The 15657-nt window shown below is 38.0% G+C and overlaps 1 protein-coding gene across 3 annotated transcripts in view; it reads right to left on the reverse strand.

Moving 5' to 3' along the window:
* The window catches only part of MAPK14 (mitogen-activated protein kinase 14), a 69932-nt gene that overhangs the window by 27630 nt on the left and 26645 nt on the right, over positions 1-15657 (reverse strand). For all 3 annotated transcript variants that reach the window (XM_032409941.1, XM_032409942.1, XM_032409943.1), the window contains exon 3: positions 12548-12606. In XM_032409941.1, the coding sequence (XP_032265832.1) occupies positions 12548-12606 (59 nt within the window). The remainder of the gene's footprint in view (positions 1-12547; positions 12607-15657) is intronic.

The following is a 15657-nucleotide window of genomic DNA, read 5'->3' on the forward strand; positions in this document are numbered from 1 at the left end:
TAAGCAAGATGGGGCATTCCAGAACCTCTCCTTACAGGTGTGGTGCTGGTTATTAATCCTATGTGGTCAGATTAGGGAACAATTACATTCAAGTCCAACAGGTTCACCATAGATATTCTAGATGCAATACCTTACCCACTCATTACTGTATTACACAGCCATGGGAACATAAAAACCAGATCAGTACTAAAAAGGCTGAATTTTTAAAAAGCAGGTTAGGTTTTATCTACTGTGTAAGAATCACTACTCATTTCTGAGGCTGAATAATAATGTATACCAACTGAGCTAAGAAGAATGCTGATTTCATTTCGTTTCTATTTTTATTTTTTATAAATTTGGAGGGAAAGAAACCAGGCTGGTAAATTTAAATCTACTATTAACGTATTATATAAATAAATATGTGTATGACCTCTCTTCACATAGACACACACACACACTTTGTTATTACTTTCTTTCCTCAAAGAGGAATTGAAATTTTTTTCTGTTTCATAATTTCCCTGTTGGGATGATACAGCCAGTTCCCAATTTCACAAAGATCAACAGAACTTAGCCTAGATGTAAAATTAAGATTTTAGCATTTCATATTTTTAAAGCTTGCACAATTATACTGCCTTGAGGAAGGGCAGACTGTAAATGTAACTTAAAGAAAAAACTGGACTTTCTGAAATGTTTCATAAAGGTAGTTCTCTTGTAAGAGATGTTCCAAGTTGAACATAACATAACCAGATGCAGTCAGTGCTTATTCTGTGCCAAGCACTGTTTATAATGCCTGCGTCTCATGGTCTCTTCCTGACAACTCTGTAAGGTTAAGTCCCATTAGCTTTCCCATTTCATTGATGAGGAAACAGAAACAGAACAAGAATATGTAACCTGCTCAAGGTTAAGAGTGGTAATATCAGGTTGAAATGAAAACTGTCTGCTCTCAAGACCATGCATGATCTTAATCACAGCACATATTGCCTCCAAATTCTTCCAGGTGACTTCAAATTTAAGTCAAGAGAATGATCTTTTCAAAAAAAGTTTTATAAGTATCACAATAATCTAGAAGCAGTATCTCCAGATAATTTCCGTAGTAATTCTCAATACTTACTATCAAAGTTAACCTTTAACGAAAGAAGAAAGCTGGCAAAAACCTAGCAATATTCCATTAATCACAGTCACCGAAGTTTTCAACCCCACTGACACATAATCTGACAAATATGAAAATGTTGCCAATAACTGGTTAATATTTTGAAATATTTTGAAACTGGTTAATATTTAGACTTCTCCCAGAGGATCTAGTATAATGGTTGCCATATCCATAATTTCAATTATGACAAATTGCAAGGCTCAGGTTGAGGAAGAGAGAATCCAATTTTTATTTTATAAGTGTGTTTTGCAAATAATTACTTTTTATGACTTTGGATAGTAAAAGGATTATTCTCTCAACTTTAAAAAATAATTTTAAAGAGAAAAGGTAAACAAAGAAAACATTGTTCTAGAGGATTCCACTTAGAATCTATCTTAACTTGTCTTGAAATAAAACCTAAAAATTTTAACTAATATGTCTGTGCTAGTTCACAAATATGTTAAGCAGTATTACCAATGCAACCATAGTAATTTCAAGTATAACTACTGTGTTTAAATGGTTACCAGTAGGGGCGCCTGGGTGGCTCAGTAGGTTAAGCGTCTTCTGCTCAGGTCATGATCCCGGGGTCCTGGGATCAAGCTGTGTCGGGCTCCCTGCTCAGAGGTGAGCCTGCTTTTCCCTTTCTTCCCACCCCCCAACTCGTGTTCTCTTGCTATTTCTCTCTCTCAACTAAATGAATAAATCTTTAAAAAAATAAAATGAAAAAATAAATAAATAAATAAAATAAATGGTTACCAGTGACTTAAATCCTACACAGCCAGAAGATCACTGCTTGCCTTTTTTTTTTTTTTAAGATTTAATTAATTTATTTGTCAGAGAGAGAGAGAGAAACCACACAAGCAGGGGGAACGGCAGGCAGAGGGAGAAGCAGGCTCCTGCTGAGCAAGGAGCCTGATGCAGGACTCGATCCCAGGACCCTGGGATCATGACCTGAGTCGAAGGCAGATGCTTAACCTACTAAGCCACTCAGGTGTCCCGAAAGAGCATGCTTTTAATTAGAATATTCCACCACTGTCCCCATCAGAGACCACATCCATTTTATCACTAAAATTTCCAGACAGAGGGTGAGACTGTCAAAACATTATGTAAGTATATAAGATTAATCAGTCTAAATAGTAATAACTATCAAGCATTGCTGCCAGGCTACAATTAAGTAAACTGAAAAGCATTATTCATGGCAGAAGTGTCTTGCAGGAACTAACCTAATCACTGTATGTCGTTTCCATGAATCCCAAAGACCAATGCACAACCACCAACTGTCATATTCCAACTCATCATATACAGAAAGGTTTCCAAAAATAAATCTTCCAACAGTGGACAAAAGCAAGCATCATGCGAAGTTACTGAATGTTTATGGAAGTGGTATGAACTTTCAAATAGTGAAAAAGGGAGTGAGAAGAAAATGTAGATGAGCACATTTTAAACAAGTCAATTCCAAAAGGAGCAGTCACGGATGACCACATAATTTCTACAGCATTTGTCTCTAGAAAGCAAATTTAATTACATTTTAGTAAAGACGTAACTACTATTGTCAGTGTTCATAACACCTCAAATAAATTAATGGAAATTTGACTTAAGAAGTGCTGGAATGCTATCTAGTTCTCCCATTTTTTTTTTTCCTCCTTGTTTATTTTTAAGCTAGAAAGGAAAATCAAATGTAGAACAGTTATGACGGACTTTTTGAAGGAATAGGTACCACAGATTTGGGGCCCATGTCTAGTCAGGATTCTAAAATACCTAGTTTCTTCAACCCTAATTGGACAAAGAAATATACTGAAGGTTTCCTTTCAGAAAAGGAACATTTGACAATATAAAAAAACAAACAAACATTTATTTTGGGGTAAGAGAGAGATTTTTCCCAAATAACAAGATGAGTTACAGCTACCCTATTTCAATAATTTATAATTCTGCCAGTCACAAAGAATGAGGACTATATAACCATTTTTCTCTTTAAATGAGAAGCTGGGGCACAAGTGGTATGGATGGAAAAAAAAAAATGATAAATCTTAAAAATTCAAATGACAAGTTCCTTTTGGCTAGAGAGTGAGACAAGGGATAGCACACAAGCTCAAACTGCAATCTGTAAAGACAGTGATAAAGTGACTACTCCACAGATAAAGACAGACAATGTACTCTTGGACTTACGAGGGACCCCCCCCCCCCCCCCCCCCCCCCGTGTTTGAGAGGGAGGGGAAACAACACATTTTACCATAATATGCAGTTGCATTTACACCTAAAGAAAGGCTATCAAAATGAGTATTTGAGCAGTTTTCCATGGTAACTTTAATGAGTCTACATTTCAGCTCTGTGTCCTCAACACTCTCTATCTACAGCTCAAATGCACACAGCATCTGCCAGCCATGCCCACGAATTCCTGATGTCCCAGCTGAGTGCCTCTGCCTCTGAGCTCGAGAAGTCCCAAGCTTGACAGGGGTTAACCATATCCAGAAGGCTCTGGAAGAGTCTGCTGGGCAGTAGGACTGCTGCTGCTGCTGCTGCTGCTAAGAGGCCTCTTGTTGGACTGAAGATAAGGAGCCGAAATAATGTCCAGAAGCAAAAATCCACTGATCCAAGCAGGATGCTCGGCCTGTCAGTTTCATCCTTCCTCTCCCCTGAACTGTTCTGAGGGCTTCCCACTGCAGCTGCAGGCCACTAGAGCAGAGAGATAATGTAGGAAAAAATGACCAGGCTTATGATGGCAAAGAACATCAGGATGAAAATATCCGGCATTATGGAATCCTTAGCCGAGGAGGCCTCTGGATTCCAGGCAAATACGAGCTGTGAGCACAGAGGCTGCAGCCAGTGGAGAGAAATGGCTCCCTCTTTTCCTTTCCCTACATCCATCTTTAAAAATAAATTAAGTAGGGGCACCTGGGTGGCACAGTCGGTTAAGCCTTGGACTCTTGGTTTTGGCTTAGGTCGTGATCTCAGGGTCGTGAGATGGAGCCCCGCGTCAGGCTCCATGCTCGGCATAGAAGGGAGTCTGCTTGAGATTCTCTCCTACCCCCTCCCTCTGTCCCTCCCCTCTCTCTCAAATAAATAAATATTTAAATAAAAATGAATTAAGTAAGTAGGACTTTATTAGTTTAAAGGCTGAAAACATGGCCTGACACAAATCTCATTTTTCACTTTTCTTGTGAAGATGGTCTCCTTTAAATTTAATCAAACTTAAGGAGCACAAACCACCATTTCTCAAAGTGATTCACATGTAAAATCTACGAGCAAAAAGGCAGAACTCTACAATAAATGGTTTTCAATACTCTAGACAGCGCCCATTCTAGAACTTCATTTATTAAGCACTTCTTGGACAACACCCAGTTGTCTAGAGTCCTCCCCTATTACCTTTCTTTTTAAAGCATTATATGACCAGAAAAAAACCTATATAGGAAAAAAACGCTCTTCTCTATCTATAGATTGACATGTTCACTACTGTCAGCCCTATTTGATAAAGCAATTATCAAAAGGCAAAAAACATTTCCATACTTAAACAAAGTATTTAAAATAATCACAGGGATTGACAATTTGTAACCACAAGCCTCCGAAATACACCAGATGATCCTTGGGACTTGCTACAGTGTATTTGCACACAGCAGCAGAGTAATTCTTTAAAAATAAAAATCAGATCATGTCACTTCTCTCCTCAAAAGCCTTCCGTTTTCATTTAGAATAAAGATAAAAATCCCTTCAATGGCCACTAAAGCCTTACATAATCCGGTACCCTGTCCCCATTATCTCTCTGACCTCATCATCTACTTCTCTCCCCTGTTCTCATTCAACTCCACACTGGCCTCCGTACTTCAGGAACACAGGCCCCTTGCTGCAATTCCAATTCAGCATGGAGTCTTCCACCCCAAAACTTTTGCACTGGCTGTTCCTTCTACTTGGAATGCATTTCCCCCAGATATCCATGGTTCTAATTCCTCTACTCCTTCAAACGTTTGGTTCAAAATTCACCCTCTCAATGAGGCCTATCCTTGGCCATCTATTTAAAACTGCATCTCACCCCCTACCCTCACACTCCTGATTCCCTTCCCTACTCTACCTTTTTTGTCCACAGCATTATTGCCTGCTAATATACTATCTAATTTTTTGTATGCTCATTGTTTATTATTATCTATCTGTACAATGCTCAAGGAGGACAAAATTCTCTTTGTTCCCTGTAGTATCTAAAAGAACTAGAACGGTGTCTGATAGATAGTAAGCACTCAATTACTACTGAACAGAATCAAATGAGCCAGGACAACGCATATAGAATCACTAGTAAGACCAAGCAAGACACATCTTATTGAAATACTCATGCCAAAGATCTTACCTGGTCAACAGACCAGATGCTTCTAATGTAAGGAGTAAAAGCACCATTTAGCAGCCAGGCAGACAGCTTAGCCAGCTTATTTCACAACAAACTATTCTCCTTGTTTGAAGCAAAGATTACTGAGAGGTGCCCTCTACTTACCCACATCAACCAAACTAGACTCCATGGTAGAATATTGAGTCTAGTTATATCCTATATATCCTGTTACAGGATAAAAAAAAAAAAAAAAAAAGCTAGTCAAAAGAGAATGCACTGAGCAGACTACAGGAAAACTAGTTCATCAACCAGTTATAAACAGGACAGCACAAGGTTGTTTCTTCAATCACTCCACCAATAAATATTAACTGCCGAGCACTGGGGATGCAATGATGAAAAAGACGACAGGAAGGCATATATAAATGTAAAATCATAATAGAGCATGATTAGAACTATAAAAGGGAACATCAAGGTGCTAGTGAACACACAGGAGAGGGCCCCAACCCAGACTTAGGAAGGAGTTAATGAGGGAAAGATTTACTGAAGGACCCAAACCCTAAGCTAGACCCCGAAGCTTCTTTACCTTTTGAAATCAGCTCATTTGAGAAAAAGGGGGCATCTTATTGACACGTCAGACAAAAACTCAATGATATTTTCTTAAAGGATGTGTAATCTATTCAGTTTTCAAGTGTAGGCATCTACAAGGAGCTTCAACTCCTTCATCTTTCTCCCACACTGATTCTCTTATATCACCTATCTTGGATGCTCAGCCTATTTTCAAAGAATGAAAGTATGTCTGTAAGCCCAAACAATGAGGCTGGGTATTTCTTTCACAGTGATGGAGGAAAGCATTATTTCTAAGTAATGTTTTTTTGCTAAATTAGGAAAACAATTCTTCTCTGCCACAAAAGTCAACCAATCAATTTACTTACACAGTTTTTATCCAAATACAAAAGAAAAACCAATGGTTATCTATCTACTCCTTTAACATTCTCCATTCAATGCAAATCTCTTTTTCTGTACACTTCACATGTTTTCTTTATTTCTTTGACTGTCTGGAATAAATTTCAACCTCTATACCCCATCCATTTTTATCTGTTTCTTCAGATACAGTTATTACCTTCTTCCTCCACTAAGCTTCTCTCATATTCTGTATGTTACTTCCACACTACAAATTTGACTTGGTCGTTTAGTTGTTTTAGACAAACATTTATGCTTCATCTCATTAATAACAGGCACCACATGCAACTGGAAGGCCTTTAGTTTTTTGTTGTTGTTGTTTTTTTAAGATCTTATTTATTTATTTGACAGAGAGAGACACAACACAGCGAGAGAGGGAACACAAGCAGGGCGAGTGGGAGAGGGAGAAGCAGGCTTCCCGCAGAGCAGGGAGCCCGATGCGGGGCTCGATCCCAGGACCCTGGGATCATGACCTGAGCCGAAGGCAGACGCTTAACAACTGAGCCACCCAGGTGCCCCCGGAAAGCCTTTAGTTTTGACACAGAACCGATCACAGTATTTACCCAATAAGAAGGGTTAGCAGACTTTCAAATAATAATTATAGCCCTGGATCAAGAAAAATGTGATCAGAAATAGATTTAGAGCCAAAAGACCTGGGATGTGTGCAATTTCGTAGGTGGTATTATAGAGTTCAGTTCATTTCTCTCAAGTGCAGTTTCCTCATCTGAAATCTCTAAGTACTAAAGATTCAACAAGGAAGGAAACAAACTCCCTACTCTACTAGAGCATATAAGCCAGAGAGAGAAAAGACACAATAACAAACACAGGATGGTAAAATCTGCTAAGAACAAAGTGGAGTAAGGAGCAGACACTGACAGTGAGGCAGACTGCAGCTCCGGTAGTGAGGGGGAAAGAGCTCCTGGTGACGAGACCTTTGAGGAGGGTCCTGAAAGAAATGAAGGAGCCAGTTACGTGGATATGCAGGGAGAGTGTTCAGGCCCACGTTAGGAACCAGGGCAAAGGTCCTACTGCGAATGTGGATGTCTGTACTCAAGGAAGAACAAAGAGGCCAGAGTGGCTGGAAAGCAGAGAGTGAGTGGAAAAAATACAGATGGTGTCAGAGAGTGCACAGGAACAAATCATGTAGGATCTTTCGGAACTGACCACACTGTCTTTTGTTTGATTATTTAAAATTATCTTCTCAGGATGCCTGGGTGGTTCAGTCGGTTAAGCGTCTGCCTTCAGCTCAGGTCATGATCCCGGGGTCCTGGGATCAAGTCCCACATCGGGCTCCTTGCTCAGCAGGGAGCCTGCTTCTCCCTCTGCCTGCCGCTCCCCCTGCTTGTGCTCTCTCTCTCTCTCTCTCTGTCAAATAAATAAATAAAATCTTTTAAAAAATTAAAATTAAAAATTAAATAAAAAAAAAAATTTTCTTCTCTCCCATTAGGAGTCTCAACTCTATCATCAGGGCTCATGTTTATCTTATTTACTGTTACATTCCCCAGAGACTAGTCCTGTGCCTAGTATAGGTTGGGTATTCAAGTATTGAGTGAAATCAGGTTAAATGTAAATCCAGAAACTCCCTTTATGTATTCGGTATACCCAGCAGCTTTTATATTGACATAAAAGGCTACACTTATTGGTTAAACAATCATTTTTATCAAATGTAACTCTAAACTAGGCTATAATCTGCCCACTGGTTTTCACTAAAACAATGGCTGCTGACCGACCCTTGTTGTAAGGTCTTCTGCTAGATCACAGAAGAATCTACAACCCCACTTCCATTTCCCTCTTCAAGAACTAAGGAGAGGTAAGGAACTCAGGTATGAGAAACTTGCAATGTGAAGCTGTAAAAAAAAGTGGGAAAAGTGGTACATAGTAGGGACAGACTGCCTTCCACTTACCATGACAATTCAGTTTTCCTGAAATTTGAGGAAATAGTTCCCACTAAGTCCAAAAACTCTTTACTGCCTCCTAAGCTTGGTTAGAGAGCCTCTATAACCAAGAACAGGCAATACTGTAGCACAAAGATGCAGCTGACTCTAGCGGTTAGGTTCTAAGACTAGCCATTTAAAATTTTTGGACTTTTATTGGTAACCAAGTATTTGCAGCATGCATATGCATATATATGCCACCTCCTGCCAAATACTGCGATTAAGAAGCCAAAAGAAATGTCCAAATGATTTCCAATCATTTAAAAGGTCTAGCTATATCTCTGCAAAATTTTGCCATCTGGGCAACCACATCATACGGCAGTCAAGAACTTGATATGCTCATCTTTTAATTCCCCATTTTCCAAACAGTATCTGTTAGAGTCAGTAACTGTACATTATTCCTAATGATCAAACTCACTACCTATTGTTCCTTTCTCAAAAGTACAGTCTTACAAATGAAGTATGCAGAATGCCTATTAACCAAGAAGTTAAACATTCAGTGAAAATTTGAATTGTATGATAAATGAAAAGTGCTAACTGAAACACAAAGGTACAAATACACATAACACATAATTTAGTGTAAATATGAAAAGTAACTAGATATTTTATTAATCAGCACAAAAAGTTAATGTTCAAATTGTAGCCTGCTCTAAAACTGGCCGCCTGTAGAGCCACGCCAGCCTTCAGCGTGTTTGATTTGGCCAGAATAGTGGGTTTTTTGTTTGTTTGCTTGTTTTGTTTTAATGTCAGTTTGAGTGCTTTTAGGAAGTATAAGTACTCTGTTTTACCACAAATCCTACCACTTCCAGTTGTATAATACTGAGCCTCATTTATGTTATTTGTCTAACCCTGAAGGTATTTAAATTTGCAAACCTTGCAATTGTAGGTGAAGATGTTCGGCCTCTTATGCAAATTCTGAAATGACTTTGGAAAACACTGAAATAACCATAGTCCTGGACAAGTGCTAATTTTTTTCAGTGATACAAACATCATAGAAAAATAAACAATGAAACATTTTCCTAAGGCAACCTTAGGTTTACCATTCTATTTTCAGAGATTCTCTAGTATTAAAAACACTTCAGGGGTGCCTGGGTGGCTTGGTGGATCTTGAGTGTCTGACTCTTGATTTTGGCTCAGGTCATGATCTTGGGGCCGTGGGATCGAGCCCCCACCAGGCTCCAGGCTCTGCACTCAATGCAGAGTCTGCTTGAGATTCTCCCTCTCCCTGCTCGAGTGCTTGTCTCTCTCCCTCTCTAAAATAAATATAAAATCTTAAAAAAAAAAAAAAAAAACACTTCAGAAGTCCACTACCCCAATTTTCATCATTTGCCTACTAGGTTCGATTAGAGAACCACTGGGGCCCAGAGAGGCAAAGTGACTTGTCCAGGTCATACAGCCAAGTAACTTGGTTACAAAAGTGTTCTTGAGTTTACTTCCTTCCCCTAGTAAGATTTTGATTTCACAAGGGGAAAGATTAGTGTTTCCCATTATTTGAAGACTTTTTCTAACACTCCACTCAGCAAGCATTCAACAAGTGGTACTGAGATTTGCTCCCAAGGGATGAACTCAGTTCTTGTTTATAAATAATCAGAACCCAACTTACACAATGTTCTATGTCAATTATATCTTAATAAAGCTGGAAATAAATAAACAGACAAATGGCTAGAACCCAGCTAAAGTCAAGTAGAGAGAACAGATTCCTACTCAGCAGTGACAGTATTTGTTGAATGAATGAAGAAATAAATGCAACTTTAGTTCAGTGGGTATGCTTGTAGTCAGTGGCCTTCAAATGGATAAAGGAGCCAAAGGCACAACAATGGACAAACCTTCACCTTTCAAATAGACACTAGCCTTAAATAAGACCTTTTCACATGGAAAAAAACAGTTCATAATCCAGTTCCATAATGCCTGATTAAGCCAAAATACAGCATTTTCCCAGGTTAGCAAATCACCAAATCCTTTGTTAAATAATAAATCCATCCCCATGATACTTAAAGTTTTAGGGTATAGCTCAGACCTGATTCAGATGTTTTCCGGAGTAATTCACAAACACATTACTTCAGCTTTCTTCCACATCTAGGCAGAATATCAAAACCCACCATTCTTAGGGCAGTGAAAATACACTGTATAATATTAAATGTTAATATGTCGTTATGCATTTGTCCAAATTCATAGATTTACAGCACCAAGAGTGAACCCTAAGGTAAACTATGATGTGTCACGACGGGTTCATCCTTGGTTTAAAAAAAAAAAGTACCATTATGGTGAGTGATGTTGACAATGCGGGAAGTTATGCATGTGTCGGGGCAGAGGCATATTTGGAAAATCTCTATACCTCCCTCTAAATTTTGTTATAAAGTTAAAGATGTTCTAAAAATATTGTCTTAAAAAAATAAATTAATTTTAAAGGAAAAAAATATCATTCTGCAATATTCTTTTCCAAGTATAGCCTACAGCAGGGCTCAACAATTTGCAACACCCGAGCCCTTGCCTGGGTAGCATCAAATAATCTTTGGAAGCCTCCACATTCCAGTGCCAAGCAGGGCTGCAGGTTCTTAGTTATTGCCTACTTTCCCTTTGCTTGTTTCTTTTTTCTTTTTTTAAGACTTTATTTATTTGAGAGAGTGAGAGAGCATGAGCATGGCGGAGGGGCAGAGGGAGAAGTACTCCCAGCTGAGCAAGGAGCCTGACATGGGGCTCAATTCCAGGACCCGTGGGATCACAACCTGAGCCGAAGGCAGACGCTTAAACAACTGAGCCAGCCAGGCACCCACCCTTTGCTTGTTTCTTAAATTTTCATTAGCAGGATCAAGGTTAATGTGGGTGGAAATTCTCGTACCTGGACCAGATTCTTCACTTTCATCTTCTATTCTTAGCCATATCATCTTCCAACTAAGTTCACATGGTGTGAAAAAATTTTTGCTACCTTTCCTGCTTCTTTTTACATTTCATGTTCTACATTTGTTTTTCATTTTTTTCTTTCTCCCTTTCATTAGACAGAACACACAAGCTCAAACATATCCCCCTGCTTGTTCTTTGGGAAATGGGCAAATGGTGCTTGCACTCAGCCTAAGATAAATAAAGGTCGGAGAAACTGAACACAAGATAAGGGTAGGGAGAAAATGGTTAAGTTCAGCACTGGGGACAACGGGGAGTAGAGGTTAAGAAAGAAGCAGCCATGATCTGCAATTCTGTTTTGATTTTCACAACAGTCATCCTTTCCAGGTAGGAATGCCAAAATTTCAAGAGGACAAAATGTATAACTCTGAATTTAAGGTGTTCCTTTTCTCTACGGTAGAGTATAACTGTGAACTGGGGATGGGAGGGAGGTGGGCTACTTCAGATACTGGGAAAGCTACAGTAGAAAGCTCCTATATGCACAAGAACACTTGCTGGTATCGATCTTATCCTCACACATGTGCAATCTGAGCATGTGAGGGCATTAATGCCCCCTGGAGCAAACCCTTGCCAACAGGGTCAGGGGCCAAGGGGATAAATGCTCTCCATCTCAGGTGCATTCAAATTGCTTCCTAAAAGATCCTGGTAGTTTTCAGCCCAGTTGCCCACAATGGTGACCTACTAAATAAATATTCTCACAGCAGCTTTTTCTCCAGTTTCATTTTCCCAACCCCCCACTACTGGTTCCTGATAATCTCAGGCTAGCACTGGGAGAACTAGCACTATGCAGCAGCTTTCTCAATATCTGAGGCCCACTCCTTGTCTCAGGACAGAAATCCAATACTTCAAGGAAGAGCATGCAGGTCTAGTACCATTTCCACACACAAGTTGGACAAAAGAGAGAGAAGAACTTATATGGAACCATGGCCTGGTTACATTTCTTGATGTGAATGTAATGATGTAAAGTGTAAAGGTGTCCCTTTAAAACTGGGACAGGCCATTTGAGAACAAAAATCATAATCAAAACTCGCTATGCTCTTTTCCATGGAACTCCTGCAAGGACTCACCACTGAATCTTCACAATGTGCCTGGAATGATGAAAATACTAATATACAGTTGAGTCTTGAGCAATGCAGCGGTTTGGGCGCCGACCCCTCCCACGCAGATTTATACCATACATGATACACATCTCTGTATGCATCCCCTTCCCCTAGGGGAGTTGGGTGGTAGGAATAAGAATCTTTTGAATCTGTACACTGCTAAATTGTGCAGGAATAAAAGTGGGCTGCTAATCTTCATCAGCCAGCTGAGGAAGGCAAGTGCAAAAGATTCACTCACACATCATTGAATTCCTCCAGAGACCTTGCAGGTGTAAAAACATCCAACAGACCAATCACCTATAAGAAAACAGAAAAATCAAGCAGTAAATAAATATAGAACTATAATACCCATCAGGTCTTAAACATTTTAATAAGAACTGATTTCAAATCCCACTATCTCATACACTTAACTGAAACTTATTTTTTCACCCAAATTATGCTTTTGACTTTTACTTATTAGCATCACTTCCCAGAATAACATATTTTACCATTAAAAACATCATTTCTCTAGAATTTGCTCACATATAGCCATTAGTTTATCAGGAAGCAAAAAGATTTAGGGCTCTTGACTTACACATGCACTAACAGTCTAATGATGAACAAGCAGAAAAAGTCACACTTCAACAGCTATTACTATAGTATCATTTTTCTTCTTTAAACTATTATTATCCCATGAAAATTTTCCACATGTAGTCTTCAAGACTGACTTTTTTTTTTTCCTTTAGAAAGGACTGACATTTTTGAGCCCAAAAATATTCTCTTAGTATATTCTTGGTGTTATTCTTATAATATTCTTAATATTCAGATACTTTTCTTAATCATCATCAAGTATTTAGATCAGACTATTTAAAAATGGGGGGAAAAAAGGCCATCCTTATACAAGGATAAAGCAAAAACTACTTAATACTTAGTAATCCATGGTCTTTGAGCAGTTTTTCTGGTCATGGAGTTATACTGACTAATCCATATATACCACCACCATTCCCCAACCACCACCAGTTACTCCTAAAACCAGAGTTAAGAATATCTGGAAACGAAACAAACAAAAGCTAAATGGCCTTCATGAACACTGGCCCATGACTGGGCCGCATTAGCACACTGTTCTAACCTAGCAAGTTAAATGAACAGCCCTGAAAGTAAAATATACCAATGCTCAAAACATTATCATAAAAAAGAACATTCTTAATTAGAATGTTACTCCACTCATCTAACTATCAGACTTTTAAAAGCAATTTCAATTATACAGCCTGAACTGAAATGGGAAATAAGCCAACAACAACAACAACAAAAAGACCTTGGAAGTCAAGGAGAATAGCTTTTCAAGACTTTGCATCTTATTCCAAAGGAAAGGTACAGTTATCCATAAGATCATTACCCAGACAACTGTATACAAGAAAATAAAAATTACTTATAATTGCACTACCTATTATAACTATCATTAACATTCTGAGATATTTCCTTTGATGTTTCTGATGTATGTAAATTAAAGTTGGGATTATACTCTGCATAGTTTTATATCCTGCCTTGTCACTTACTACATAATGACTGTATCTTCAAATATTTTTCATGCTCTACCATTTGTATATACCATAATTTAACCAATTTCCTATCTTTGGACATTTAAGGAACACTGCAAGTGTGTGTGCACACGTGTGTGCATATGCATATGTACATGTGTATGTAAATATATTTTGCACATCTTGCATTTCCTTCCAGAAAATAAATTTCAAGAAACAGAATTATAGCATTAAGGACACCAATATATTTAAGGATCTTAATATTGTCAAATTGTCCTACATAAAGGTGAAGTCAGCTTACATTCTCAGCAACAGTGGATCCCTGACCTTACGACAGCTCTGAGTTGTGCTTTAAATCTAAGTCAAATCATTTTATTTTACCTTCACCATAATTGTCTTCCTTGAGTTTGATATACTCCTGGCTTAGACCTCTGGTCTTTTGATTACTCTCCCCATCCCCACTTGTACTTTAGGTAACTGAGATCTAGAAGCCAATTTTATTCAACTGTTCCAATATTTTCTAAACATTGATTCTTGTTATGTGAGATGCCTCATCTCCCCAATACAACAGAAAAAGTTTAAAACAATTTACATTATTTCAATGGTGATTGTGAAATTCCTCAGATTAAAGTAAATCACTAGAGATCAATTTACATAGGATTTTTCATGCAAGAGTTACCTCAAAGACAAAATAAAGTAAAACAAAATAAGTCCAAAACATTTTCAAATAACAGCTCCAACTTCAATTTGAAAACACAAGCATTTTAGAATCCAAGAGCTGTAAGTCTGAACTCCACAGTCAGTTTGCGATTTCTTAGTTCCATGAATTCATGTCTCCTTCAATCCAATAATCCCAGCACTTGGAATAGTGCCTGGCACACAGTACTTCAATTAATATTTTGTTAAATAAATGAAAGAAAGGTACTTCTCCAAGCTTCACTTCCTCATACAGAAGAGAAGGGGATGCTTATTTTTATCGCATTGTGGGGAAGATTAAGTCAACAATGTAACTGAAGGTGCCTAGCCCAAAGGCCTGACCCTCTGTTGATTACCAAAATAAGTGGTGATAACAATCCTTAAGTTTTATAAAGAATTACAAAATACAAAGCACAGAAACAAACTATTTGAAGCAGCCGCTTCCAGTATAAAATTTGAGATACAAAGCTAAGCTAAATTATTCAAATGATTAAGAAGCATGACTGCCAGAAGCACAATAAACTAATGTGGAAAATAATAGAGCAAGCATGTTAGTAAACAGCCTATCAAATTTTAATTTCCTAAAAAAGACACATTTTATGAGATTAAAACTGCCCATGTTACATCAAAGTATTTTTAATTTTTTGTTGGCTTTTACAAATATCCCTTCTCCATTAATTGTATTTATGGAGTATTCATCAAAAGGAAAATACTGTAAAATAAAAGTTTCCCAGCATTAGAATAGGTCTGGAGAACTTTTAGGAATATTCCATAATCTATTCATTTCTCATTTCTTAAATGGAAATTTCCTTTTAATTCAAGTTATACTTTAGCCTATTTCTTTATTCCTTTTGCCATTATATACTTTCAGACACCCAAAAGTAACCCAGGAATCAATTATTTAGAAAAGACATTTATAATAGAAATAATCAGCAAATGTCTCTGATGATTGTCCTACAACGGTCCAAAAGCTGACAGACAGAAGTAACACATTTTTACTAAATCGGCACATACTCAAGAAAAAAATCTACTTTAACTCAGGCACCAAAGACAGTATCTAATGTATTTAACACAAGTGCACCAAAACAATGACTTGGTCTACCATGGTAGTGTTAAATCTAAGGCTCCCAAATAA

This window comes from Phoca vitulina, unplaced genomic scaffold (genome assembly GCF_004348235.1).
Source record: "Phoca vitulina isolate PV1807 unplaced genomic scaffold, GSC_HSeal_1.0 scaffold11, whole genome shotgun sequence".
Lineage (NCBI taxonomy): Eukaryota > Metazoa > Chordata > Mammalia > Carnivora > Phocidae > Phoca > Phoca vitulina.